The 27,253-nt window shown below is 50.5% G+C and overlaps 2 protein-coding genes across 8 annotated transcripts in view; both read right to left on the bottom strand.

Annotated features, from left to right (window-relative positions):
• NFATC2 (nuclear factor of activated T-cells 2) overlaps positions 1 to 18,873 on the bottom strand; it is a 102,244-nt gene extending 83,371 nt beyond the window's left edge. For 2 of the 6 annotated variants that reach the window (XM_021416261.1, XM_021416264.1), the window contains exons 1-4: positions 15,611 to 18,873; positions 14,731 to 14,916; positions 13,522 to 13,977; positions 7,788 to 8,333 (exon numbers count right to left, since the gene is read on the bottom strand). In XM_021416261.1, coding sequence (XP_021271936.1) covers positions 7,788 to 7,851 — 64 coding nt within the window. In that variant the 5' untranslated portion in view covers positions 7,852 to 8,333; positions 13,522 to 13,977; positions 14,731 to 14,916; positions 15,611 to 18,873. Of the gene's footprint in view, positions 1 to 98; positions 1,917 to 7,787; positions 8,334 to 13,521; positions 13,978 to 14,730; positions 14,917 to 15,610 lie in introns of those variants that run through there. The other 4 variants (XM_021416260.1, XM_021416258.1, XM_021416259.1 and 1 more) reach the window with 3 other exon arrangements.
• Positions 19,147 to 27,253, bottom strand: part of ATP9A (ATPase phospholipid transporting 9A (putative)) — a 54,190-nt gene continuing 46,083 nt past the window's right edge. For both annotated transcript variants that reach the window (XM_021416255.1, XM_021416256.1), the window contains exons 26-28: positions 26,813 to 26,870; positions 24,720 to 24,923; positions 19,147 to 23,591 (exon numbers count right to left, since the gene is read on the bottom strand). In XM_021416255.1, the coding sequence (XP_021271930.1) occupies positions 23,455 to 23,591; positions 24,720 to 24,923; positions 26,813 to 26,870 (399 nt within the window). In that variant the 3' untranslated portion in view covers positions 19,147 to 23,454. The remainder of the gene's footprint in view (positions 23,592 to 24,719; positions 24,924 to 26,812; positions 26,871 to 27,253) is intronic.

Raw genomic sequence — 27,253 nt, 5'->3', positions numbered from 1 at the left:
CGGGGGAACGGCAGCGCCTCGGGGATTCCCGAGCGGCCGCAGGCAGCGCGCGGCTCCGGCATCGGGGCCCCGTCGGGGCGAGGCGGCTCCTCACCAACCTTCGATCGGCTTCAGGTAGTCGTAGTCGAAGAGGATAGAGAAATCAAATTCCTCCTGCGGGCTGCCGTCCCGGGCCGGGCCGGGGCCGGGGCAGTGCCCGGGGGTCCCGTCCTGCGGGTCGGGCTCCGCAGCCTGGGCGGCAGCGCTCATCGCGGCCACCCCCGGCGGGCAGTAGTGGGGAGGGCGGCTCGTCCGGGGCTGGCCTGCTGCGACAGGAGCCTGGAGGGCGATGGGAGCCGGAGGTATCCTTCCAAGTGCAAGTGGAGAGGAGTCAGGGGGAAAGAAAAAAGGGGTGAGAAGAGGGGCAAAAAAAGTACAAAATAAAAAGGTCTTCCAGGGGTCGTGGAGGGCGGCTCCGTTGCCCCGACGGCGGTAGCACGAAACGGGGATCGGGAGCTGAGCGGTAGCAGCTTCCTGCTCCCGAGCAGCCACCTGCCGCCCGGAGCCGCCCCCGGGGAGGAGGAGCCCAGCCCGGCCCGCACCGGCCCCGGGGAAACGGTGGCTGCTGCGGGAGGATGCTGGAGGAGCAGGGGAAGTGAAACGGGAAAGGGAAGCGCGGGGCTGTGGAGGTCGTCAATGGCCTCGCACAGTGCTGGGGGGGGCGGTGGTGCGGGGAGCCTCGGGAAGTCCCACTGAGCTCCCACGGGGTGAGCCGCCCTCTGCACTGTTACCCCACGCTGAGCACGGCTTCGTGTCCTGCACGCATTCTCTTCCCCCCCAGCCATCAGGCCACACTGCTGGGACCCGCAGCAGCTCCAGGAGCCCAGGTGCTGCCCTTGCCTACTCCAGGCGCTTTGCATCCCGTGCCGCGTGCTCCCTCCTCTCTCTGCAAGGCAGCAGCAGGCAGTTTCTGGGTGCATCTCCTCCTGCACTCACAGGACAACCTCTCTTAACTGAGACACCCATGGAAACATGAAGCTCATCTTGCACAAGGCCTCTGTTCTTTCCCTGCCCTTCTCACAAACAGCATTTCACCAGCCAGGCCCCACTGCATTCCCCACTGACCACACTGCCAGCACTGCCAGCCACCCCGCTGCCCCTCGGCCACCTCCTCCACATTGCCTCCATTCATCTGCAGCGTCCCCACGTGCTGGCCCTGCCTGCCAGCAGCCCGCTGCCCTCCAACAGCTGCCGCCACCAGCGGTGACTTCACCAGGAGATCCTAAATTTGTGTGTTTGCAGCATCTGTGCTCAGAGGACTCTGTTCCCTCGCTTACCTGTCTGTATGGTCCCCGTACGGGTGTGCACATTGCTGTTGTTGGGTCTGTGGGTTTGAAAAATGCTCTTAGTCTGTGGGCAGAGTAGAAGGGCAAAGGCAGAGGGACCAAGATCATTAAAAAAGAGTGTTAGCATTCACTTCAACTTGTTTGTATTTGCTAAGCCTGTTAGCAGGACAACATTAACTGCATTACAAATCCGACCCCAAGCTGCTGGCTGAGCTGTCAGAAAGCCTGTTACTCAGCACACATCAATGGGGATCTCAGCATGTAGGCTTATAACGTGTCACCTTTATCAGTAATGTGGCAGCCAAGGAATGACCTCCTCATCACACAGTTTTTCTCCATCCTTTGCCAGTTCACAGCACAAGAGCTGGACTTTTCCTGCTCTTTAAAATCAGTTCCTCCCTTGGGCTCTTGCAGAGCCCCGTGCCAGCAGCTCCGGGATGTGTTAGGGGCACCTATTGGTGAGTGCAAACACTGCACGAGGCTCTCAGCTGCAGAGGGAAGTGAGGGCAACTGCAAGGGTACTGCTGTGGGAATTAGGCCTTAATGACATTAATTCTTTACTTGAACGTGGTGCGAGACAGGGGAAGCAACCTTCCAGAGGGGCAGGTGATCCCACAGACCTGCTGGGCAGAGGTTTTTACTGAAACCTTTACGGGAGGAGATGGTTAGCTGGAAATACCGGGAACCCTACTGGTCTATTCTGTCTACACGTGTACCACTGGAGCGTGATTTAAATGGAGAGAAGCTGTTATTCCATATTCACAGCCACCAGATTAACGAGGGATGTCGCTGCAATCACTGCCATATTTTAACTCAGCAGAGACTAAAAGAGAGATTTTTTTTGTTTTTCTCGTGAACGCATAATATCCCCAGTGATACAACGGCATGCTCGCATCACGCTATCTGAGCGAGTGGGGTTTCCGCGTGGTCAGCGTGCAGCTGCGTGCACGTGCGTGTACGTGTGTGAGCAGTGTGCAAAGCCCGGGGCTGCGTGCATCTCCTGCGCCGTGTGAGGCTGCTCCCTGCCCGCGTGGCTCCCTGCCTGCTGCGGGGACTGCCGGCGCTGCGCTGAAAAGGATCCAGTGTCTCTCTGCGGTTGAGCTGGAGACCACAGTTAAAGTCTACCTCATCTGCTGCAGCGATTCCTAGCGCTACACGAGGCACTCGTGCTCTGGAGTTCCTTACTGTCTGGTTCGGCCAGAAACGGGCTGCGCTGCCGCCGGGTGCAGCCAGGGAAGCCTGCACAGCCGGTGATTAGCGGTCATGGCTACCGGGATCAGAACCGGCCCCCCCAGAAGGCTGCAGCTGGGGCCGAGCTCCTGCCCTCAGGAACGTGCGCGGGGAGCGGCCCCGCGGGGAGCGTGGGCTGCAGCGTCTGAGGGCTTCGCTCGTTCCCAAGTGTTTAAATTTGAAGAAGAAAATATATTAAATTGGCATATTTATTTATCTGTTCTGAAATGATGCTTACCATCTGCTGGAGCACAAACCTTTAATCACTGGCTGTTCTATTTGAAATTTGTTAGAAAAACCAAATATACTTGCTGATCTTGGCTTAGCTCTAAAGGGAGCTGTCAGCCTTCCAGCTCACAGCACACGGAGCACGAGTGGATAACATCATTTATATTAGCCACAAAAAGAAAAGACACAAATGATAACATTGGCCTTTCAAATTATGATACGGGTGACTGGCAGAGAGCATGGGGAAATGACCCCATCTTCTGCTCGGTCTTTATCCGATCCTTTATCCCGTGTTTCCTAGCTCGTCTGCAACCCATTAAGAATGTAAAGTCTCAAAGTTATCCTTAGCTACTCCTAGAATTAGTAATACTCCACAAATGGAAAATGTACCTTTTGCTTTCCAAGAGGACCATGTCATTCGAAATAGCTTTGCTGCTAATTCATCGAATCATAAATTCTGACACTGGCGAGGAATTAGGGTGACAAGACAGCAATGAGAGAAGTGTTGGAGAAACGTAGCAATTAGCTCAGTTTGTAGGAGTCAGCTCTTCTGCCCAGCAGACAACCTGACAGACGTCAGGGAGCTGTAGCCACCGGGCACACCGCGGAGTGGCTTCCCCTGCTCCCTGCTTGTGCACACGGGGCACGTGAGGACATTGGTCACATGGGAATAACAGTTCCCACAGGCTTCCAGTGTGCAGAGGTGTGAGTTACAACGCTGCACCCCGTGGGCTGTGCTGGAACCTACCAGCATGTTATTTCGAGCAGAAGTGGTCTAAATCCACAAAGTACAGATCTGGCCTAAATGGAAATGCACGAAACCAACCACCACTGGGTGCAAGCAGCTGCAGCACGCAGACCGAGTGACAGCTGTAGATTTTGGAGACCTCCGAGAACTGAGTTTAACTGAAACCCCAAACAGGCTCTTCAGCCAACAGTTAGAAAAAGATGTTTGAGCTGTTACAGCCACACGACTTGCAAATCCTACCCAGTGTGCCATTAATAATTTGCAGTGAAGAAAAGGCAGGAAAACTACAAGGCTGAAGTAGTCTGTGGGCTCTTCCGCTCAGTGTGTGCACTCAGACAAGGCATCCAGCCACTCCAAATCAAAGGAAAAACCCAAACAATGTGACAAACGCTTCCTAATGCTTGTTTTCCATTAAGACTGGAGAGAAAGGCAAGAATGCGGCGTGCAAGGACCGGAAATACTGGTTGCTTTCCCTAACTCTCTGTCTTCCGCATGAGGAACACTTCCTCTCCACGAGGCTCCTCCGTGTTGAGTGAGGCAGCCCCCAGCCTCCCCCCCCCCCCCCCCCCCCCGCGCTCCCGACGCCCGCACCAGGGCTCTGGGACTCAGCTTCAGCTCCCAGTTTTCTATAACGCTGCTCTCATGAGCCAGAAAGGTGTTTCAAGGAGTTAAGCAAAATCTGTCCTTGGCAGCAGCAACAAAAATTGCAGCCACGTATACTTGCAGCAGCCTCCGCACAGAGCATAACTGGAAATACACTGTGTTGCCATTTCAGGGAACTGGAGAATGGAAGGACTCCTTTTCCACATAGTTGGATGAGAGCTTGCCCTTGGCAGGACTTTGCTTTAATAAACTTCAGAAGTATGCGAATGCTGGACTACCCAGGTACTCGGGGACGAGAAATCCAAAAACAAAGCTAAGGATATTTTTTAGCGTCATACAAACTATGATTTAAAAAGTGCTTAACATAATTCTCAATGTTTAAATCTACAGCGGATCTAACATATCGCTTCCGAGGCTCAGTTTCTCCTTACAGTGTCCCATTGTATTCCCTGCACCGAGAACGTCAGTAACGCGAGTGCCTGGGTGATGTTCCAAGCTGAAAAAAGATTTAGCCACTCTTCTCAGAAATGCGGTGACTGCGAATTATCGGGCGGACCACATGACATGTAACCAGATCTGAAAAACTGCGGCACGCTCCTATTAAACATTTCTAAAGACAAAGAGGTAGAGAAGGGTCGGTTAAAAATGCTGCACTTCTATTTGGGAACTCAAACCCTGAGAAAATACAAATCCGCGCCGTCTTAAAAACCAGAGTCCTGACGGCCCATGTGGCAAGCATCAGAAATTTAGCAGGCAACGAGGACTTGCACGTGGACTTTATCCAAGCTCTTTCAAATGAGCTCAGGCTGCAAGGGACTGGTTGCTCAGCCTGGAGCACGGGGAGTGCTAGGAGAGAAAAGAACGAGAGGCGGTGGGGGGGGGAGGTGTCCCGGCACTTCCTTTAAGGGACGCACTTGCACACGCTACCATTCAATTTTGGGGTCAGGTTGAGTCAGATATTACCCCCCAATTTTAGGTTTAAGGCGGTTTGGCAAGAAAGGACAATGGAAAAATTGCTCCTATCTCCACATTCCCATTAAGTTCTGATGTCTGCTGTGCAAACCAAAGGAATGCGCGTATCATAGTTTAAAAAAATAGATTAAGCCAGTAGTGGAAAAGAAGCTCTAGGATATTATTATCCTTGGCTGTTTCCAAAAAATGAATGATGAAACATTTCAGTTAGAATATCTATTGGAATGTTATAAAAGAGTGCTCCAATTATGTCAGTGTCCCATCTGTGAATGCGATTTCTGCCCTGTAAGAGAGACTGAAGTGATTCACTGCCTGCGAGCTGTGTAACTGTCTCGCCACGCGTGCTGGCCCGCAGAAAGGGGCTACCTCGAGCAGCAGAGCAGCAGGAATGTGGGAAAACGGGATGACACAGGGACTCAGTCACCTGATGGAAACCTCTGCTGTGTCTATGTCCTGCTGATATTTGCAGAAGCTCAAGGGAGCACAGCCAGAGAAGCACCATCCTTTTGCAAACAGCCACGTACGGTCTTCGTTCCCTGCTCCGAGCCTGCTCTAATTCTAAAACGGGGCTGGAGCCCCAAATTATTAACACATTTTTACACACCCTATGTTAATGAAACTCCTGCACTGCTTTGTGGGTGCAGGAATCCTCCCAGGCCCACAGCTTGATCCTGAAAGTGCCACGTGCTATTTACTCCCAGCAGTTTCCAGCAGCTGTATCTTTATGGACGAGCTGGGAGCACTGACACAACAGTGAGTTGCTGTCAGACCGCACTCCCATCGCTGCTGCGCCACTGACAGGAGCAGGAATTTTGCCTAAGGGAGCAATAGGTGCCCGGGCCCAGGAGCACGTTCCCAGAGAAGCCCCGGGCTGTGCTGTGGTCTGACTGCGCTGCAGGAGCGGCTGCTGTGGTCTCAGATCTTTGATCTGGGAAAAAAATCAGTGCTTTTAGTTTCAGTCTGTGAATGCAGGGCGCTGGGGAGCGTCACTTCTGGGGAAAGCGGAGCTGCACAATAATGGGAGAAATTGTGGCAGCTGCTGTCAGAGTGCTGCTGTGTGCTTAGGTACACGGCTACCCTATAGCAGGTGAGAGCGTGACCTTGGCTAGGAGCAAGAAGTCTCCTATCTCTCACCTTCCCGCTTTCTCTGCAGCAAAATAACTTCTCCGGGTTGTTGTGAGACTGACTAAGAGCAGCTGAGGTGCTCGGGAGAGGAAGCTGTGGCCGGAGAAAACCGAGGACACGGGAGACAAAGCGATGGCCTGATCCTAAGGCGGTGCGAAGCCCGTCAGCGCCTTTCCATTGGCTCTACCGAGTTCTCGGATGAGCCCCTTCGGGTGCGTGCGCTAATGAGTGTATTTTGGCAGGTGCCTGGGGAGCTCGCTAAGGCAGGAAAAAAATAAACAGCTGCTACTACGAGCCCTGCCAGCGCAGCCCCGTGGCGGCGGCCGCGTCACTCCCGCACATCCCGGACCCCGCGTGGGGCGGCCCGGGGACGCAGCCAGCGGCGGGGAACGGAGCGGGCGGAATCGAAAATGCAACGAGTCGGTGGAAAAGCGCTTCCATCCTCCACCTCCTGCCCCCTAGCGCAGCTCCGCTATCAAAAATAGCGACTCACCTGCGCTCCCCTCCCCGCCCGGCCCTCGGGGCGCAGTGCCGAGCGGGCGGGGGGCTGCAGGGCCGGCGGAGCGGCCAGCCCCCTCGCGCTGGGTTCGCCGGTGCCGTCCCAGAGCCGGGCTGCGGGCGGCGGGGGCGTTCCCAGCGCGGAGCACCGTCCGCCCGGCTCCGCTCCCGGGAGCTCCGTGCACGGCCGCGCCCGCGGACGCGCTCCCCGACAGCCGCAGCCCCCGCAGGGCCGCCCCGCGCTCCCGCTGCGCTCCTCTCCGCGTCCCCACGCAGCGCCGCTCCCGGCGCCGCGCCCTCCCCCGGGGCCCTCGGCCGCGCTCCCGGTGCGGGGGAAGCCGGAGAGCACGCCGCGGTGCCCCGGCCTCCGCCCCGCCGGGAGAGGGGGGATCTCGGCGGCGGAAGCGCGCTGGCGGCTCGGGGACCGAGCGGACCCCGGCGCCGGCGCTGACGGCGGCGCAGACTCCTCCTCTCGCCGCGCTTAACTCTTCCCTCCACCGGCACCGAGACGCCGCGGCGAGGGCGGGGGGAGCGGAGCGCGTCCCCCCTTCGATCTCCGGAGCCCTCGGGCCGGCTCGCTCCGAGCGGGGGCCGCCCCCGGGGAGCTCCGAGCCCGCGTCCCCCGCCCGCAGCCCGGCCCCGGAGCCGCCGTCCGAGCGCAGCGCCGCCCCCACCGCCGGCGGACCCGGGGAAGCCGCCTGCGGAGCCCTGAGATCCAGCCCCGGGCAGGGGGCGGAAGGGTTAAGCGGCCCGGAGGTTTGACAGCGAGCCTCCTCGGGTGAAGGCTTGGAAGAGCAGAGCCTCTCTGGCTGAGGTTTAAAGGAGGTTTCTCCAGACAGCTTTGTATCGCTTTCAAACCAAACCCAAACCCAAACCCCGTCCCGTCCCTTCCCCGCGGGACCTTTCTGCCACGACCCCCTCCCTGCCCACCCGGCCGCGCTGCCCGCGGCACAATGAAGCACCGGGGCCGTGGGGTGAGCGGCACAGCCCTGGGAAGGGGAAAGGCACAGGGACACACACACACAGCACGCAGACACAGCACCCCAGCGAGACCCTACCTTGATCCATAGACCTCATGATGTGGTGGTAATGTACCAGCCTGCAGGCAGTTTCTCTCTGCATCGGGAATTTAAATTTAAAAAAAAAAAAAAATCAGTATCAGGAAAAAAAAAAAAAATAGAAGAAAAAAGTCTTCTTTAAACCATGTTCGACCGGTGCTGCCCAGACAGAGGGAACCCCTCCTGCTCGCCTCCTCTGTAAGCGTTTGGAGGTGCTAAGAGGGATCCGAACTGGGCTGAGCTTGTTCCTGAAGTGAAGTCAGTTCTCTGCTCTGAGATGAGGGTTACTAGAGAGGGAAAGGCCACTTCCTTCCCTGCTCCGAGTGTTTATAGTCTTTGAATGCTGTAAAATAACGGGATTCCCTCACTGTTTCCTCCTGTTTATCCCAGTGCCATGGAAACCCCTGGATCGCCTCCATCTCCCAAACCGAGGGCTTTCCTGCAAACTTCACACTCAGGAATCCATGACGTCTCCCAGCTCCGGGCCAAGGCAGCTCTGCGGCTTTCTCAGTCTGCAGCACAAGCACTTAATTGTTGAGCAGAAGGCTAGAGAGCGAGAAAGAAAGAAATATGGATGATGTTAAAAATCCCAGTGTGTGCTTTTTAAACAAAACTTGCAGGCACTGCAAAGCCTTTCAAAGCAACGGGGCTTCTGTGCAGAAGTTTTCCTTCTTCCCAGCAGAGACGAGCTCAGGCTGCCGCTGCTTTTACCTTTGAATAAATCATTGAGAGAACTCGAGTCCCGAGCTTATATTTACATCTTTTAAATTTGCCAGCACCCAATTAATACCCATCTCGTTACTGGCACGGGCTTTGGCTTCTAATTACCGCTGCTTCAAGTCTTCATACAGAAGACGAAAAGAAAAAGAAATAGGGGTTAATTTGTTTGGTGGTGTTTCACAGACCTCTCTGCTTCTATTTTTGGATCCATTTAGAAGAGAGAGGAGCAACCCCACAGCTTTCCACTGATACACGTGGAGCTCCGCAAGAATGAAATAGCCAAGGAAGCCTCTGAAACCAAGACAACGCGGGTGTGTTTACACGTACTATGTATAAACAGGAAAATAAAGCAAAAGAAAACAGGAAAATAAAGTCAAAGCCGTCGCGAGCCATGTGCTGCCTACAACGTATAGTTTTCACTGCCACGTTAACAAGCGTCTGCCTCTTCGCTCTGTGCTGGTGCAGTGCCTGCGTGCGCCTGAACTCGCGTGTCTTTCTCCCCAGAAGCGAACCTGAGCCGCACACCGACAGCACCGCTCAGCCCCACCGAGCCGCGCTGCGAGCAGGGGTGGCTGCCGGGGTCAGCTGGAGCCCTGGGCAGCAGCGGGGAGTGAGTCACTGCAGCGGGACTTGGCCGGCACTGCGCCGAGGGCTGCCTGGCACCCGCGCGCCGTTTCCATTTTTCACTCTCTGAGTCCCAAAATCGACTCGAAGGAGGTATCACAATCAAACTTTCTGCTTCTCTAGTTTGTTGTCTTGCAGGCTAGCAACTGCAGGCAGGCCAGGGAAACTCAGCGCACCTCACTTTCCTAGCCTTTGTCATTTTTGGACGTGCAGGGGCGGAAATACTTTCCCCAGCTCCGTACCCTGGAAATGCAATGTGCTGCCACCGAGCCCCGAGGGTGCTGGGGAGCGCCGTCCCCCCGCACAGCCACCCCGCGGGGCCGAGCATCCCTCCCACACACACCTGGGGGCTCCCAGGGAAACCTTTTCTCCTCCCCCTGCAGAGCATGAACCCCATCACCCCACTGCTCTCTGAGCAGCAATGGCGTTTGCGAGTCTCACCTTCGGGCTGCTACCTGGAAGGTTTCCCTTCACTGTGCACCCTGCACAGCAAAGGCACCGCCGAGCACTGTGCACACGATGCAGTGCTGGAGGAAGGAGCAGCCGGCAGGGCAGCACCGGGAAGCCACCCTCGCACCTACAGGATTTGCCCTTTCTCAGCCCTTTGCAGCCCTGGTGCTGTGAGTGTGATGATGGTGATGATGCACCGCCAGAGCGGTCACTGTGGGCACACCCCAGGTCCCAGCTCCCCTCCATGACGGACCCAGTCCTGCTGCACCCAGCGACGCTCTGCTCTTTTTCAGAGCCCACAGGTTTCACCCCCAAAGCCAGCTTAGCACACTCTCCAAACCAGTTCCAGACCAGATCCCCCATTTGCATCACTTGAAGCAAAGTCAGAGCCACTCATTTCCTATTTCCAAATATTAAGGGGCATCCGACATTACTGCCCTGCCTGGACGGGAGCGCAGCATCACTAGCTCTGCACAGCCTTCACCCCATACTCCTCCCGGCCGCTCTCACTGGGACCGCACCGGCAGCTGGGGAGGAGCTGGGGGGGCTTCAGGAGAGGGACAGCCCTGCAGCAGAGGGGGGGGCACAGGGTCCTGCAGCACAGCAGGGCAGCGGGAGGTGGGCGACAGCATGGGGGGGCGAGGGGCCGTGCCAAAGGGTATCCCAGAGCGAGCGGAGAATGGGCGACCCCGATGGAAAGCTTCGCCTCATCCCACGCTGAGCTATAATCGGGGGAGCAGTCACGGCTCAGCAGTTATGGCACACAGGTTGGCTTCCCTAGTCTGGACCGTTTAAAAATACAATGTCTTTCTTTTAATAGCTCGGTTTGATCGGCTCCCGCTAGTTCACATGACAGGGTTTTCCTAAAATATCTTCTTCCACCAAGTTTTTTCCAACTTAAAAATGCTGAATCCTGCTACCCAAATTAAACTCAGCGCGAAGCGAAAAAAAAATAAATAAAGAACGAAGCGAAAGAGGGCTGGCGGCTGCCTCCGGACTGCTAGCATTCCCCAAACCAGCATATGACACCACTGTAAGATTTCCAAGTCTTTTGGAGAGTTCAGCGAGAGAATCGTGTCCTCCACTGGCTGCAGCTTCCCCGCTGAGTTAAACTTTCCTGACGGAACCTTTCTCCATCTGGCTCCACTCGCAGCGTGTTGTGAGCGGCCGCGGAGAAGGGGGATATAGTTCAAGTCTTATATAACTGTGCAGGCTGGATGCGGGGGCAGAGACTTTCCCTAGAAACGAGAAATTTTTATATATATATCGTTATTTTTAGCTTCCTTTTCAAAGGAAGGCCAAATACCTCCGACTTTCCTTTGCTTTCTTATTTTGGTATCACTAAGGGATTTTATTTTTGGAGGTAAGGAGCTATTAATAGCTAATATTTATAACTATTTATTCCCTCTTTAGGAGAATACTTCCTCTTCCTTTCAGGGGCATTTTCCGGACCAGAACCCTACCCCCCTGCGGCAGCCCCACCGCACGCATGGCACCCTGGGATTTGCCACCAGGACCCCCGGCTTTGGGGATGGAGCGGGTGGGGACGGCAGGGGGCATCTCCCAGCCCTGGCCCACGGGCCGGTTTGGAAACTGCTGCAGCCCCCGTGGGCCGGGCACGCAGCCGAGGAGCTGAGCAAGGAGCTCCCTGCCTGGCATGGAGAGATGCGGCGCTGGGCAGAGCCGGCAGGCGGCCGGGGAGCGGTGCGCTGGGAGCCAGGACCACCCCCCCGGCCCGGCATCACCCCCCGCTGGGAGCCACGCGGCCTGCCTGGCTCCGTGCCCTTAACCAGCAATAAAAACCAAATCGCTTCTTTAAAAAAAAAAACTTCACATGCTCTGCTGGAGATAAGACATCAAGGCTTCCTGAGGATGTGCTCGCGGGCCATGGGGGCAGCTGCCCGGAGAGTTTATCATAATAGACTTCATGGAGACATCTCTGTTTTCCACTCGCAAAGGTATTTCAGGCTCACAACAACAGCACTTTGGACAAAAGCTGATCACCCTTCCAAGGTAAATACAGTCCTCCCCATCACGTACAACGCGCACCGGGCGCGATGTGCTGCGGGCACAGCCCTGCGTGGCCACCGGAGCCAGGCACCCAGCTGCGCCCTCACCTCCCTGCACCTTCCCTCTCCTCCGCTCACCTCTCCCCACCCCTCCTCGCCCACTGAGCACGGACCACGCATCCCAGCCCCGCAGCACGGCCTGCCTGCTGCACGCTGGCCTCTCTCTCCGTTTCTGCGACGGCCCCGGAGCACCGTGACTCCAGCATGCGTGTAACCAACCGAAGCCTGTTCTGACAATGCACTTGCCTGAATAAAGTATTCACGCACTTAATTAAGTTGCAAACAGAGTGTCTGATCTTGTAATGATCTCCACGTGGCTCGGGAACCCGCTCGCGCGCAGCTCTTGGGGGCTGGAAGCGGAGCTCCTAGGATTTTTCTCATCTGAACACTTCTTCCAAGAGAAAAATAGCTTTTCATCTACAATGAAAACTGGCCCGTTTTTTTCTACAAGATCCAATAAACTGAGAGGCTATTTTTTGAGTTACAGTGATTTTTTTTTTTCTAAGAACTGGCCTTTAGCAAAAGGATTCTGTTTGTGAATATTAAAACTAATTTTTATAAGAATGATTTTTATTTTTGCCCCTCAACAAAGGCAGCTTCAGAAAACAAAACCACAAATAAGAAAGATGTTGAAGAAAGTGTAGAGAACATTCTTTCTCTTCCCCCTCCCCTCAAAAATTTCCTGTAAAGGAAAAAATAAATGTCTTTCTCCTCACTCACAGAACAATAGGGCCCCACTCTCACTGCCTTTAGTCAGGCAGCTCTTGAATTAGTGTGCTCTGAAGGGACGTGAGGATGTAATTAATGCAGCTGGCCCCACACAATCCTGTCCTGGGCTACAGCCTTCCCTTTTACCCATCACCACGTCTGCCTCCTTCCAGAGTTCAGGATTCCAGACAGAGCGAAGCACATCAGCAGAGCACTCACACAAGGGCATGACGCCGTACACGGCAGCGCCCACCGTGCCCACGTCACGCTGCACGCGGAATTACCACCAGCCCGGCGCCTGGGGCTGCACCCAAACCCGTCCTGAACTTCACCCTCCTGAAAACCCAACCCGCTCTTTTCCTTTTGCTTTTTTTCTTCTCCCAGGCAAAAGCCAAAGCGCTTTTCTCCGAGCTGCAGCACAGGCCTCGTCCCCCAGGCCCGGCTCCACAGCGTGGCCCAGCAGCGCAGCCCCACCGCCCCGGGATCACCACGAGCCCTGGCCCTGTCACTTTGCAAAGAGCCCACGTTGGGTCTTGAATGAGGGGTTGAAGGGAGTGTGTTGTGGGAAAGGGAATGTGCACGTGGAGCAGGAGCTGTGCGAGCAGCGCCCAGACACGACAGCTCGAAGGTAAGAGCCGTGGATGGATTTACTGTGCTGTAAATGGCTCTAGATCTTCCCCACAACTGAAGTTCTCTGGTGCACTCAATTAGCAAACTCATACAGCGACGGATGTTTATGCACCGTGATTTATGCTTCTATCCAAACATCAAACATTGTTCCCAGGGAACACTTAAGCCTTCCACATTGGCACTGCCTTACAAACCACTATCAATGACGAGGTTAGCAGCTCCGAGGCTCTCTGCAAGCAAACGTGCAGGATAAAATTGAACTTCCCATTCAAAGCAAGGCTAACCAAGGAATTAAGAACACGGGATGAGTTTCTGGTTTCTTGCCAAAGACATTTTCTCTTTAAGATTATAAAGCCATCGGTTGTTCTTTGTTTTTTGTTTTCCAAGTTTTGAAGGTGAGGTTGAGAAGAGTGAGAGAGCTGAAGGGAACAATTATGCACGGCAGTAATTAGGAGGAACATTAGTCACGTCTGGGAGTTGGAGAGGTGCTTCTCCGTGCAGGGAAAGGCAGCAAACACCACGTTACCATTTACCTGCTCCTCTTACTGCTTGAGCCACCGGAGCTGCAGTCACCAGCTGCATTCCAAGGTCTCCAGCCAACAGCTGCACAGGGAGCACCAGGCCTCGAACGCCCTGCCACGCTGCTACCCTGGAAACTCCGTTTGCTGCCCAAATCAGGGTTAGAAATGGTTCTTCACCTCCTGCCCTGCACGGTGGAGAACACAGTGCACAGCAGAGGACAGAGATCCTGCCCCAGGGCGCCGGGACCCAGCAGGACCTGCTGTGGGAGCCAGGCTGCACAGCTGCCAGGGGAGGGAACCGCTGAGGGCTGGAGGTCGGTGCAGGGAGGGCTTCATTCAGCAAAGCTCCACGGCAAACCCACGGTGCTCACGGAACGTCTGGGCTGCGGAGCCCGCCCCTCTCAACAGAGCGTGCAGCTGAGCAGACCAACAGCACGCTGCTGTGCCACTGCGTGAAGGGATTCTCTCCTGCAAGGTCAGAGCAAACTGTAGATTAAAGTGATATCTCATACCTGAAGACAATGGCTTGCTATCAGGGTGCTGGCAAAAACACAGCTGTAAATAGGTGGCATTAGTTACATTAAGACAGAAGTTGGTTCGTTAATAACAACAACAACAAACTAATCCAATTAGGCACCTGCGCAGTGGGTTTGGGATGGAAACACCGATGCGGTCATTCACTGTATATGATGGCTAAACTAAATAAGGATAATAAAGAAAGGTTATGAAGGTGGTTCTACGCCTTCAGTGTCACCGCCAGGGTGAGGGAATCTGATATCACATCCCAGGCACAATTTACGACTCATTACTGGAGCTCTGGCCACACCCGGCAGCTAATCTAAAATTTCACACATTTAATGAACTTCATACTTGAAATATGTGGTCTGTAAAATCTGATTTACACCGTTGTTAAAGTGGCTGGTGTTTGAAAGCAAGTGTATTTTTAAGTGTGTATTTGTGCACAAAGATTTTTTTTCCTAAAAACCCTGAACCCAGCCCTTAATTTACTCCAAAGCATAAAATGTTCCCTACAGCGTAATTTCTAGCACAGTATTTCTTTCAGCACCTCAGATTTACTCCCTATGTTTCTTCAGGAGCAATTGCATCCAGTTACAGAAAGGAGCAGAACCCGCTCGCAGTGCCACTGTAGGTGCTTGGGACGGTAAGTTAACCTGACAAGCCAGCTCATGATGGAATCCAGGGTCTGTAATTAGTGCTTACCTGTCACCATCATAAAAACGCTGCATTTGGTCCGTTCTTCAGCCGCACAGAGGTACCTTGCAACCCCAGTTCATTCCAGCGCGTTAGCTTTTTATTAGATGTTAACACCTGATATTTCCTTCAGGCTCTGGTTTTACTGAAGGCTTTGTCACATTTTCTTCTTCGAAGGCAGAATGGGAACAGGAGCTGAAAGAAGGGGAGAGGGAACTCTCATAAATCACTGCCCGCACGCATCCTTGCGGGGAAAGATCCCGAAAGACGCCGAGGCTGCTGAAGGAAATAGCTGTCACTCAGATGTGAAATACAAGATGTTGCTTTCTGTTGAAGGCTATTTATGGTGAACACTGCACCTGTAAAAATTAGTTCCACACTTGAGTAACAAGGACTTGCAAGAATTAGGCTTGGACTCAAACAAAAGCAGCCGGGTTCCCTGGAGGTGCCGAGGAGCGCGGCCCCCGCAGCACGCAGCACGCACCTCTCTCCTCTGATTGCAGGAGGATTTTCTCCCTGAGGGCTTAGCATTGCAAATAGCAATTTTACTTTACAAATTTGTTTTCTGGATCATTTCTCCTTGTATAGAGGAAAGATCAGATGTCAAAATGCAATCAGCAGGAGGCCCGAGGCTGCTGAGCAGCAGAAGTGGGCAGCTTGGAATAAAACTTGGGCCAAGAGACAGTTGCCTGATAAATTCTGGGACAAGTTTCAACCTAAAATGTAAACTATCACACTGGGTCAGTTTTCTGGAGCCAGCTAAAAGGCAGCGATGCATTCTGACAAACAAATAAAAGGACACTAAAGACTGGAAAGCGGCATATCTGGAGAAAGCAAAATAGCTGGGGTCGGATAACATCAAACCCAGCCCTTCCAGAAAAGTCCTCACTTTGCAGCCCAGTTGGCAGAGTGGAGAAGGTCCAAGTTCCTGTGGCACACTGCACATCGCTGATGAACGCTTCTTTGGAGCCATTCAGTTGCAACCATGGGTGCACGGCGTCCCACTCGAAGCCGCTCTTCTCTTTGAGGTTTTTATGTACCTCGGACACAGGCAAATAGAGACGAGGGGAAGGACAGCGTTAGTTCCCAGCTCACACTTTAGTGGAAAGATTGCTGGCCTGTGTTTAATTTTATTCACCTTTGACCTTAAAATTACTTCTCCGCTTGTTGTCGGGCTTGAAGTAATTGCTGCAGGCTAGAATGAAGCCAAGATGGCCTATTAAATATTTAAAGCTATATTAATGAACACCAGGATGCGACTGTTCCAATTACTTTCAAAAATTGAGTTAAGGAAAGGATTGTGCACAGCCTGAGTGCTTTGTGACTGCCCCTGGGTGCCCGGAGCTCTGCGGGGCTGGAGGGCAGCGGGCACGGCCGGGTTCCCTGGGCTCACTCAGCGCAAGAGCAGCTCCAAAAGCAGAGCTCGCCCTGTGGGCTCACAGCGAGGAAGCCTTGGCAAAAAGCAGTTCAAGCACTGGCTGCTCTTCGCTGGGGCTCTGAAGCTCCGCAGCTCATGGCTGGTGGATGTCAAACGTAAGAACAGGATGGAGCCTGACAGAGATGTGGCTGGGGAGAGCTACAGACGTTTCCAGCACCACCTCCATGGCCAAGGAGGGTCCCACCTCAGCAGACACCTGCAGGCAGCGGCACCCAGCCCCCCCGCCGCTGCAGCCCCGCTCTCTCCTCAGAGGTCAGATCCTGCGGAACGAGACAGAAGGGAATACGATGAGATGGGAGCGAGCCGCTCCGGCTCCCAGCCAGCCCGGAGAAGGCTGATGTGGGGCCCAGCCCTGCAGGAGCAGCACAGCGAGGGACTGGGGGGCACCGAGTCAGCATGGAGACAACACCTGACAGAGGTAACTTGTAAAGGGGAATCCTGCATCCCTTGCCTTTTCCATGGGCTCAGCACTCGCGTTTCTGTTCATGGCTGTCACAGCACTGCTGCTGCTGGGGCAGGTAACGTGCTCCATCAGCACCATTTCGCAGCGCTTTATCTAACAGTCACACCAAGTCTCATTTTAAATACCCGCAGCAATTTGCATCCCTTTCTGACAAGTCACACGTTGCTGAAATCCACCACTGTACAAAACGAATCAGAAGTGACATGCCTTAAAAATGTAAGAGCCAGCGCAGGACAGATCCGTGTCCAGCGGCAGAGAAACACAACGCCCACAGCAGAGCCGCGGCACGGCCTGCGAGGAGCAGATGTGCAGCACATGGGTGGATGCTCCGTGCGGCGAGACGAGGAGCGCGGAGATGCCCCATCTCGCGTGGCCCGCAAGGTGCGCGCTGCAGGAGCACTGCCGGGCTGGGGCAGCAGGAGCACGCAGCACCACGGGCCCGCCTCTCTTTGTGCTTTTAATTTATATTGCGAGTAAGTCGATTTTTGCCCTGGTAAACAAGCTTCTGGATATGGTTAAGCTACTCAGAGTGTACATTAAAATAAAATCTGTTTCACATAAAAGGACAAATGAGAATGACTATTACCCCCATCTTTAATGCGCTAAATTCTTTTGCACAGATTGTTCTTGTTACTGCTTCTTTCTGTGAGAGAATCTGAACAGCACACAATATTCCTCCTTACGTGCACAATGCCAGCAAGCCCAGAGAAGGAGGCTTTCAAGTGGGAATGCAGTGATTTTAAAGCCCTTTTGTGTAACCCACTCAGCCAGTAACAGTTAGGTCCTACGCCACAAAAGGAGAAAGAACAGAGAGGGAAGGACGTTCTTCTGAAGGCTCGATCCAGCAAGTTGCTGCTAACCATCCGTGACTTCAGCAACAAGAAGCAGAGACTCAGAGTGTGACCCAGAAACCCCCCCCCCCCCCCTCCCCCCACCCAGAGCTTTTGGGCAAGGAAACGCTCATTTGTGGCCCCAGGAAGCCACGGCAGCCCAGCAGGCATGAGGGTGATGCTGGTTCTGGTACCAACCTTACACAGGTGCTGGACCAGGATTCAGGGCTGCTAACCACTGCTGTGTGCAATGGAGAAATGCAAATTCTTCCTTGCATTACACCTTTTTGCAGCTACAGCAAAGCCATTTCTGCAGTGAACTGCTGCTCGCGTTTCTCAAACTCACCACCTTACCACGGGTTGCAAAACATTGGCTCAGGCTCAATTTCAAGACAGAGTAACCCAGCAAAACGCAACCACTGGATTGTGATTTATCAAAACTCCATACAACAGAACAGAGCGTTTTGTTCTGCTTTGAAGCCTGCAATCACATTCCTAATTTAAAAGCGACCATTTGGATGCTCTGCGGAATAAGCATCTTTCCTAGGAGACTGACTTTAAGGTGGGGAAGGAGTCTGATAATCAAAACCACATTTTGCACTCCACACCTCACCGCGGGTTTTGGTACGGCCCAGGTCATCCCCTCTGCCTGCCCCATTTCCTACCTGAGAAACAGGGAGAGCAGCAGCTGCCTTCCTGGTAAATAGTTGTCATGGCAATGATATTTAATGCCACGCTAACGCAGAGGAGAAGAGGCAGAGTGGATGCACGGCTGTCACTGCTTGGGCCATCAGAAGGACAAGAGGGCACACTGGCACTTCTCGAGGAACGGTTTCAGGAGGGTTCTATAGGTTCTCATGCCACACACACGGCTCGGGGCCGCAGTACGATACCCAATTACCAGCCAGCACCTTTTTTTTTTCCCTCCTCCCTTTAAAAGAAAAAAGACACTAGCATATAATAATACGACCACAGCTTGAAAAATAAGGCCGCTGGCATTCCTTGGTAAAGCTCAGGCTGAAAACTTATCCCAGGATGCGTGATCTTCCAAAAATCTGCCAACCCCTGCAGTGTTCAAACTTCTTGTATGACCGCAGCCACATGAAGAATGAAATTAAACCCCATGGAAATCTTTGACATTTCTGCTATTATGCAATGTTTGGGTGAAAAAAAAATGGAGAAATTCTCCTTCCCTTTCCAGAGTGAGTTCAGAAAAACTATTTCTAACTTTTTAAAATTACATATTTCACCATTAAAAGAAACCGTCCATAAATTAAAAGAACCACTAACGAGGGCTTATGTAACCCATTTAGGGTGGGAAATTGGTAACACTTGGGAGTGAAGTCTGTTCCTGTAATTTCTGGAGCCTACAACATTCATCTGACATGCGCAAACACCACAGAAAATGCTGATAATTTTGATAACTGCTTAATATCTGCATTCACAACAGGTTAATCTTGAGAGAGGGGAAGATGCTGGCATCCGTGTCCTACAGAAACAAAAAGGAAACATTTAATATAGATTTAATCACCTGAGGGATAGTTTTCAATTGCAGTTTTAATTAACTATTCTCTCCAGTTACAGATGTACTTTATCTGATTCAGTTTTCTCTCTTTTTGTTTGAAAGAGAGTTTCTAGCTCTCGGACGAATGACGCCCAGCCCGACGTGGTACATCACGCCCGGCATATGTGGATGAAATAGAGAAGTTGCATAAAATTTATTTTTCCACCTTGTTTTACAACATTCCCTTTTATGTTCTTACACATCTGCAACATACAACTCCACAGAACAATAAATAATTGGCATTCATATTTCTCTTGAACCGAGAGTATATTTACACATTGTTTAACTAGATGACAAGTACAAAACATTGGCATCACAGTAAATATCATTTTGACACCAGAATCCATCTCCCCAATTAAAAATTAAATTAGCATTTAATTCGTAACAAATTTTAACAATTAAAAATGTTCTCAAAGGCATATAAGTACACAAATTGTAGTAGGCAGTAGTGATGGACCATATTGGCAAAGCTGTAGAACCCAGGATTTCATGCAAATCAAAGAGTTTCTCAACTTTGAAATAACTAATAATAAATACAAAACAAATGAGCCCATCCAGCTCACGCTGAGGATTCCAGCACGCCCTGAGCTGGCCCTCTCTGTGCAGCCGTGCAGATGAGCCAGCCCCACCTGAACAGCTGTGAGCAGTGAGGTGTGACAGCGAGCTGCGAGCAGTAGGGCTCACCTGCCTGCTGCAGAGCGCTGCCTGTGCAAACAAAGGGTTTATGATGCATCTCGTGATGCAGCAGCTCTCTTTCAAAGACAAAGCCAGAAGACGAGCTCTAGGGATTCACGCGTCTAACTCACCACGGCTCCCCGACCAACTGTGCCCAACCATGGCAAAATTCCCTTCAAGAGCTGCAGCAGAGGGCAAGGGAGTTCGTCCCAGCGTTTAATTGTGATCGTGCAGCAGACCACAGACAAACAACGCCCTCGGTGCTGCTCAGTTTGATCCAGCCACAGCTGGAGCTCTCAGCAGGTAGCTCTCAACGCTGAGAGGACACCAGGGATGTCACTCATCACCCAGCCCAGCCCTGATAAGGCTGTGCTCAGATTTAAGCTGCTGCTGCCGCATAAAGAGCGCCGCATTTCAACTGCAATATGAGCTGAGCAGAACAAGTGTTTGCAAAGATACTTGGGGCAAACTCCACGGGAAATGCACGTGAGAGCAAAAGAAAAAAAAAAATGAAGAGGGCTGCAATACACCTGGAATTACTGCAGTGATGCAAGAACGGAGCGGTGCATGCCACAAAACCTGCACGTAACTAAGCACAGCAGCACGGCACAGCTCTCCCAACAGCAGCCAGGGGAAGCACGAGCACACCACGACACTGCTGTGCTACAGCAGCACTGGGGGCACAGTCCCAAAGCTCACACATTACATGAACTGCTGCAGTACGTAAACCAGAACAACAACAAAAAAGGGAAGGAAAAGAACACTAAGTGAATCTACACACAAGATACTACATACACGAAGAAAACAATGCTGTGCTCTCAAGAAGCACAAATTATGACCATATTGGATGGAAAAGATTAAATTAAATTCCCAAGAGATAATGCATTTATTCACAGGCACGGTAAGCATGAACATACATACTAAACTTTGCTTTTTAAAAAGATGTTTAAATAAGTTAAGAGAAATAAACTGCAGACGTAAAGTGCTGAACTTGAAAAATACAACAGCCCCTCCTCTCTCCTGCTGTTTGCTAGATGGCAGTTTTAATTTTCTGGTTGCTTTAAAGAAACGCAGTGTCTAACCAGAGAGAAAATACTTCCTGGATTTACAACCTTGTGCAAAAAAAAATGAGCTGCAAAGGAACACAATCTCCACCCAGAACACAGCCACAGATCGCTCTCACTGCCGCTAGACGCGCGGTCATGATTAAAGTTACGATTCAATAAATATTACTGAAATCACAATTCGCTCCCTTTCTTGGTGTAAGCTAATATTTTGCAAATATGGTCCACGCAGTGTAAACTGTTCTGACTTCAGGAGACAGTGAATTCTACTACAGACACGTCCAAGTATTTACAGGCGGCGCGGCACCGCTGTCCCCGCGGGACGTTCACCCACGACACACACAGACGGGGACGGGGACCTCGCACGGATGAGTACCATGATGTATGTTCCAAAGGACGAGAGGGACTTACTTCTTAGCTGCAAGAAGCTGCCAAAGAATTCTTGATTCTTGCACTTAAATCTACTTAAACACTGACGGGGACTCCGGAACATCTGCACGTCTGACACTATTCAGGAATTGCAGAGTGGCAATGAAGATAACATGAAGCACCTTTCTGGCAGCATGGCATAATTCACAAGACGCTGCTAACCCAACTGTCCTACACCGGGCTGCGCAGGCACTGCCTTCCATCCCTTGAGACGAGCCACCGAGCGGAACAGGACTTACAGGACCCTTCCTGATATGAACACGTGTGTCAAAGGAGTGGAAATGCACACTGTTACTATTTTTAGGAAAAATTTAGAAGAGAAGGAAAGAAAGGCAGCATTTTGAAAAACGCCTTTCTGAATGGAGGGGGTTTTCCCCACATGAAATAACGGCAAGGTCATACGGACTTGCTGCTTCCTCCCACCCCCAGGCTACACGAGTTATCATTTTTTCTCTAAATCCTTTGGAACTTGCTTCCCTTCTCTTTGATATTTCCTCTCCGTAACTGAGAACAAGGCTGGCTGCCCAGGTTGTCCAAAGCATTCCTCGGAGCAATCACCACGCCAGCCACAGCGATCTGAAACTTGAAAAATCCAAGACGTACCGCCACGCACCCACAGACTCCAGCTCTCCTTCTGAAACAATGCTCCCATTTTCCACTGCTTTTCACACCAGAGCTTTTCATGCCGCTTGCGACAGCGTCTGTGGCAACGGCAACAGAAGTTGGCAGTCCATGAAAGGCGCTCCGCGTGGCACGGAGGCGAGCAGGGAGCTTCTGCTCCTTGCAGGGCCCGGCCCCGGACAGGCTGCCCCCAGAGCCCGGGGCTGTGCAGGCTCTGCCGTTCCCGGCCGCTCCGTGCAGCCGCCCAGCAGCGGCGCCAGGCAGTGCCATCCACCACGGTGGTTTTTGTGATGTGGGAACGAGGCAGCAAGCAACTAATTTATCACAGACTGAACAGCCATTAGATGAGGACGGCTGCCGCTACACAAGCTCAGCCGTGATTGATGCACAGCCCCGATAGCAGAAGGTTCCTGTAACTGCCATTGTCCCGAGCCATCCGTGCACGTGCAACTGTCCTCACCGTGTTATAATAGGGGCTAAGCCTCATTACAAAAGCAAAACTCGCTGAATTAAAAAAAAAAAAAATTCTGCTCTGCATATAAACCCAATGCCTTGGTACAGATCCTGCTCCTGCCTCTGATTCAAGTTTGGTTTTTAGAGTGAAGAACGTGGAAGGTTCCCAAAAACTGCTTTCTATAGGGACTTTGTCACGAACAGCATCCACCCAGGAGCGCCTTGGCTCAATTGCAGCTCATCCTCACTGCTCCGCCCTAACAGGAAACAGACTTGGTATAGCTGCGAGGAGCAGCAGCTCTGTGACCTTTCCTTCCAGTCTCCAAGGATTCAAGAAGTCTGGCACACTGTCTGCAGAGCAGTACAAGTCTCTTCTCACGTTGTCAACACGTTTCAAGTCTGATCAACTGCAAATTTATTTTCCAAAGGAAATTTGCTCTAGTTTAGATAATTTTCTCCTATGCAAATAAATATACAGTAAAGCTATTATGTCACCAGCTCCTTTTAACAGGAAGCACAAAAGCTAAACAAAACGGAATTTCTTCATTTGGGATTACATTTCTCTGTAGTTACCGATGGCTGGATATCACCAAAATCACCAGGGTGAGCACTGAAGGAAAATCTCAGACACGTTCAGATTCTCAAGTGTGTGTAGATTCGAGCCCCATTATGGGAACAGCATGCCATAAATCAGGAATCAGCTGTCAGCACTACAGTGCATCACCAACATTAAGGGATTTCCAAGATGTAAAAAGGATGTACCTACTTGAATCAAAAAGATGAACAATATAAAACTACATAACACATTGCAAGGAACACCACAGGTACTTCAAAAAGTAAACTAAAAATTGTCAAATACAAGTTTTGAGGTCAGTTAGCAGCTTTGGGATGCTTTTAACCACACGTGGGAAACCAATCATCATCATAGCTGCATGCATTTGACCCCAGTTAAGTTGAACAAAAGTGACAAAAAGTGGATGAACTAACCAGTGCCTCCACTCTCCAAAGAACTCCCTTGTACCGTTCAGTTTCCATTCATGGTAGTTGTGAAGTCTTTTTCAATAAAGCAGCATGTAATAGAGATTACCACATGATCCTTATGCAAACATCAGATGTATTCGTTATAGTAACAACTACATGATTTTTGTCTCTCAGCCATGGGCAGCAATTGTCTCTGGTGTGCAAGGAAAGCAGCCCTAGGATGTGAGCTTTGAGTAGCTTGGAGGAGAAAACCTTCGCCTCAGGTACTTCAGGACGTAGAGGGGAAGACAGCTCACCAGAGTGATGACAGTGACTTTCCACAAGAACGACAAAGTAGCAATGAAGTAAACATCTGTAAAAAGAGAAAAACAGAGTCAACAAAAGAGAAATGTGTTCAGGGAAGAGGTACAGAAAGGCAATACAGTCCAACAGTGCTTCTCAAACAGCCTCACCTTCCCCCCCACACAGAATTTCAAGGCTCACATGATCCCTGGTACCTCACTTTTCTGCCCATTTCACACAAGCTTGAACTTTCTGCATGACCCATTTCCGTGGGATTCCAGCAGGGCATGAAACTCATCACAGGCAAGTGCACGTACATACCCCATCCAAAGCAGGGCTATCCATCTCCTGCAAATACTGAGCTCTCTTTAAACAGGCTGCTTGTATGCCGACTGCAACTTGGCTGGTAGTCCAACCAAACACATCTCTCAACTCAGTTACAAGATCTCAGAGGCACTACAAAAATAGCTACAGTTTTGTAGATAGAGCTAGTATACCCATACGTACAAGACACAGATGCAGTCCATGAGGAAATTACCCTCATGGTCTTCAGTGTAAGTGAAGAGCTTTATGGAAGAAGTAGTGACATCTTGTGGATCCCTGAACAAACACTGGAACAAAGCCTACAGACCTGATACTTGCAACTAGATAACTACCAGGTGGACCTGGAAATCTGGAATTCCTCACATTTTTGCCTTTAGGCATGGAGACAAAATGGATTAGCTCCCTTCCAGGCAAATTAAAAAAATTAAAAATTAAAAAAAAGAAGGGCCTGTGAGGAAGTGGATAAAATTGGGTAAGTTTTAGGAGGCACTTACTTCATCCAGTTAAAAGGCAAAATTTTTCAAAGCAAAGGGAGAGGATCAAATTTTCAGTCTCAAGTTCAGTTCCCACATGGAAATAAAAGATCACTGTTCCATATGACAGCTGATACTTGGTAAAGCTCTGAAAGCAAGGATGAGATTCACCGAAGAGCACACAGCCTACTGACTATCTTTACCTCTTCTAGCACTTTGCTATAAGAAGGAACAATAAAACATCCTTCAAATCAAAATGTGTTTATCCTGGTCAGAAGCACTGTCATTGTAATCGAGCTGACTTCAGCAACAGCCTTTTAAAATCCAACTAACGTTCTTATAGTCCAGTTAACTACTCAGGTCATAGAGCAACTGGATGGAGAAAAGGTATTTAACCTTACCAATAAATTCATGTAAGAAGACCAGAGAAGCTATGTAGCAGGAGAGACTAAGCAACTCAGCCACTATCATGAGCCAGTGCCACGTCTGGATCGTCAACGCCACCATCAGTAACTCTGTGAGAATCAAGGACGTGAAGGAAATGGCGACAATGTGAACAAATTCGGATTCAAAGAGGAGGAGTGCTCCGTACATGATGATGCTGCCTGCAGGAGAGTAGAGCAATTGAGTATTTTACCCAAACACCAGTCAAGACTCTAAAAACCGACTGCTAAGTCTTGGAGAGGTTGAAGCACAGCTGTGTCTTGAGACTGTCATTACATTCCACGGGTTTCATGAAAAACAATGAATCCGTTACTATTTAGGAGACAACTGATAAGAAGACAGGGAAAAAAGTTCCTGAAGAGATGCCCAGATTGTTATAATAGACTATCATATTCATAGACATGTGGAAATTGGAAGTGAACACACACTATTTTGGCAGCTGGTAACTTCTATAGTCATGAAAATCTATCCTCCCAGAAAAGCAGTTGGTCACTACTCAGAAGCTAAAGGATATCAAATATTTCTAAGACCCACTGCATTGCCTCAGCACCCAGATGGAAGCAAAGTGGATACGAGTTAGCTTCTCTTTGCGCTACTTCAGCCAAGTTCTCTCCTCCTTTAAGCTTCTCCCTATGAGAAGGACACACTAAAGCACAATTAAGGACGCATTGTTTCATGCTCCTACTCTGGCTTTAGCTGGGGAATGCTCACTACGCCCTGCACAGCCACCTGCACAAATAACTCATGTTAACAGCATGAGTAATCTGCACCAACATCCATCACATTAGGCTCGTTTCGGAAGGAAAACCTGCAAGAGACTAGAGCTCGAGCCACAAAGTTCAAACCCAGCTGTGAACTTTCCAAAATTTAGGGCTGCTCAAGTTTTTAGTTAGTCTCATCTCTGCTAGCAACTAGTTCAATTGTTTTCTAGTTATTTAGCACACGAGAAGTGAAGTCACTTTGGACAAATATCGTAACGAGATAGTGGTTTTAGCTCAAGGATAAATCTTTCCCTCACTTCATCACCCTCTGGCTTTAGCTTTCCACCACTTGTGAGTTTTTTGTAAATGCCTTGGCCTTGCCATCGCATTTATACAGCAACAGAAGACGCTAGCCCTGTCACGGGTTCTACTGTATTAGATTTCAGAAGATAATGTTAACAGAGCTTTTGCATTCTTTGTTTCACTCCCTCCAGAGGATGGTAACATCATTTAAATCACTAAGAATTAGCTGCTTGCTTTGGCATGTTTATGCTGACTCTTGTTGATAAAGGAGTTTTGAAAAACAAGAAATTTTGTTACAGGATCGCGCTGCCATTTTAACTTTATAGCTCAACATTATGTGCATGCTTCCTACCATTCCCTGGTCAACAGTTAAAGAAAGTATCTGAGTTTGAGGTTACTTGAATAAAAAAGACAGTTTGAAAGAAAAGGCCTTCTTAGACATAGACCCCAATTACCACATCCACTTTTGGAAAATGGATGCATTGTATTTAGGGCATTTGCTCAACGCTCTTAGCAGCTTGATTAGAACATAAGCGATATGGTCAAGTCATTGAGCTCTATTCTAGTTCTTAACTACAGATGGCTACGAAGTAACCAGAACCATGGCTGCTACTAATAGACAGGGTTTAGACAAAGTACACAAATACACAGATTCTGTGTTTTGTATACTGACTAAACAGCAAAACACATCGGTTTGGAAATCTGTTTCAAAACAAGGGAAAAGTGACGAGCTCCTCCTTACATATGGCGCAGCTACAGCACCAGAAGGAACTTGCACCAAATCACAAAGGATGGTCCCAATGGACAAACGCACAATGCTTTGGACTTCTAACATCACACAGCGTATGACAATGTTGATCAGTTGCTGCTCATATTTAACTTCAGATCATTTCTTCCTTTGGTAACACTGCCAACATTTTATGAGACAAAAGAATATATTTACTCACTGTACTAAGGATGCATTGCTAAATTCGCTTAACTTCCCACAATACAAACGGATGTTCTGTACTCTCTAGAACTTGTACAAGCCGAAGTTGTTTTCTTACCTTGATAGATGCTTATTAACACCCATATCAAAAATGTTTTGTACGATAACGGTCGTCCCTAAGAGGGGGAAAGAAAAGAAGAAAAGACAAAGCTCTGTTGGGGGTTTCTGCTATGAACGTTCACTTACAGATCAACCTACCAATTAATAAAAGAGAATTTGAAGGTGATTTGGAGAGAAAACAAACCAAAGCAGCCAACCCCGAGGAACTGTCTTTCTATTCTCATTTTTCACGATGCGTGAAGGAGGCCTGGGACCGTGGATGCTCACTGCTTGCACAGTTCAGTACGATCTCTTCCTCACTGCACACACAATTAATTCAATGCAAAGACGTCTCATGAGCCTAGTCATTGTACTGTGAAATATAAGATGTGTGTATCCACAAATGTGTAGATATTAATATTGTACTCCTGTACACACACAAATCACATCATATTGAAGG

The sequence above is a fragment of the Numida meleagris genome, chromosome 19 (assembly GCF_002078875.1).
Source record: "Numida meleagris isolate 19003 breed g44 Domestic line chromosome 19, NumMel1.0, whole genome shotgun sequence".
NCBI classification, from domain to species: Eukaryota; Metazoa; Chordata; class Aves; order Galliformes; family Numididae; genus Numida; species Numida meleagris.
Note: the sequence above shows the minus strand (reverse complement) of the source record. Positions and strands in the feature narration are given on the sequence as shown.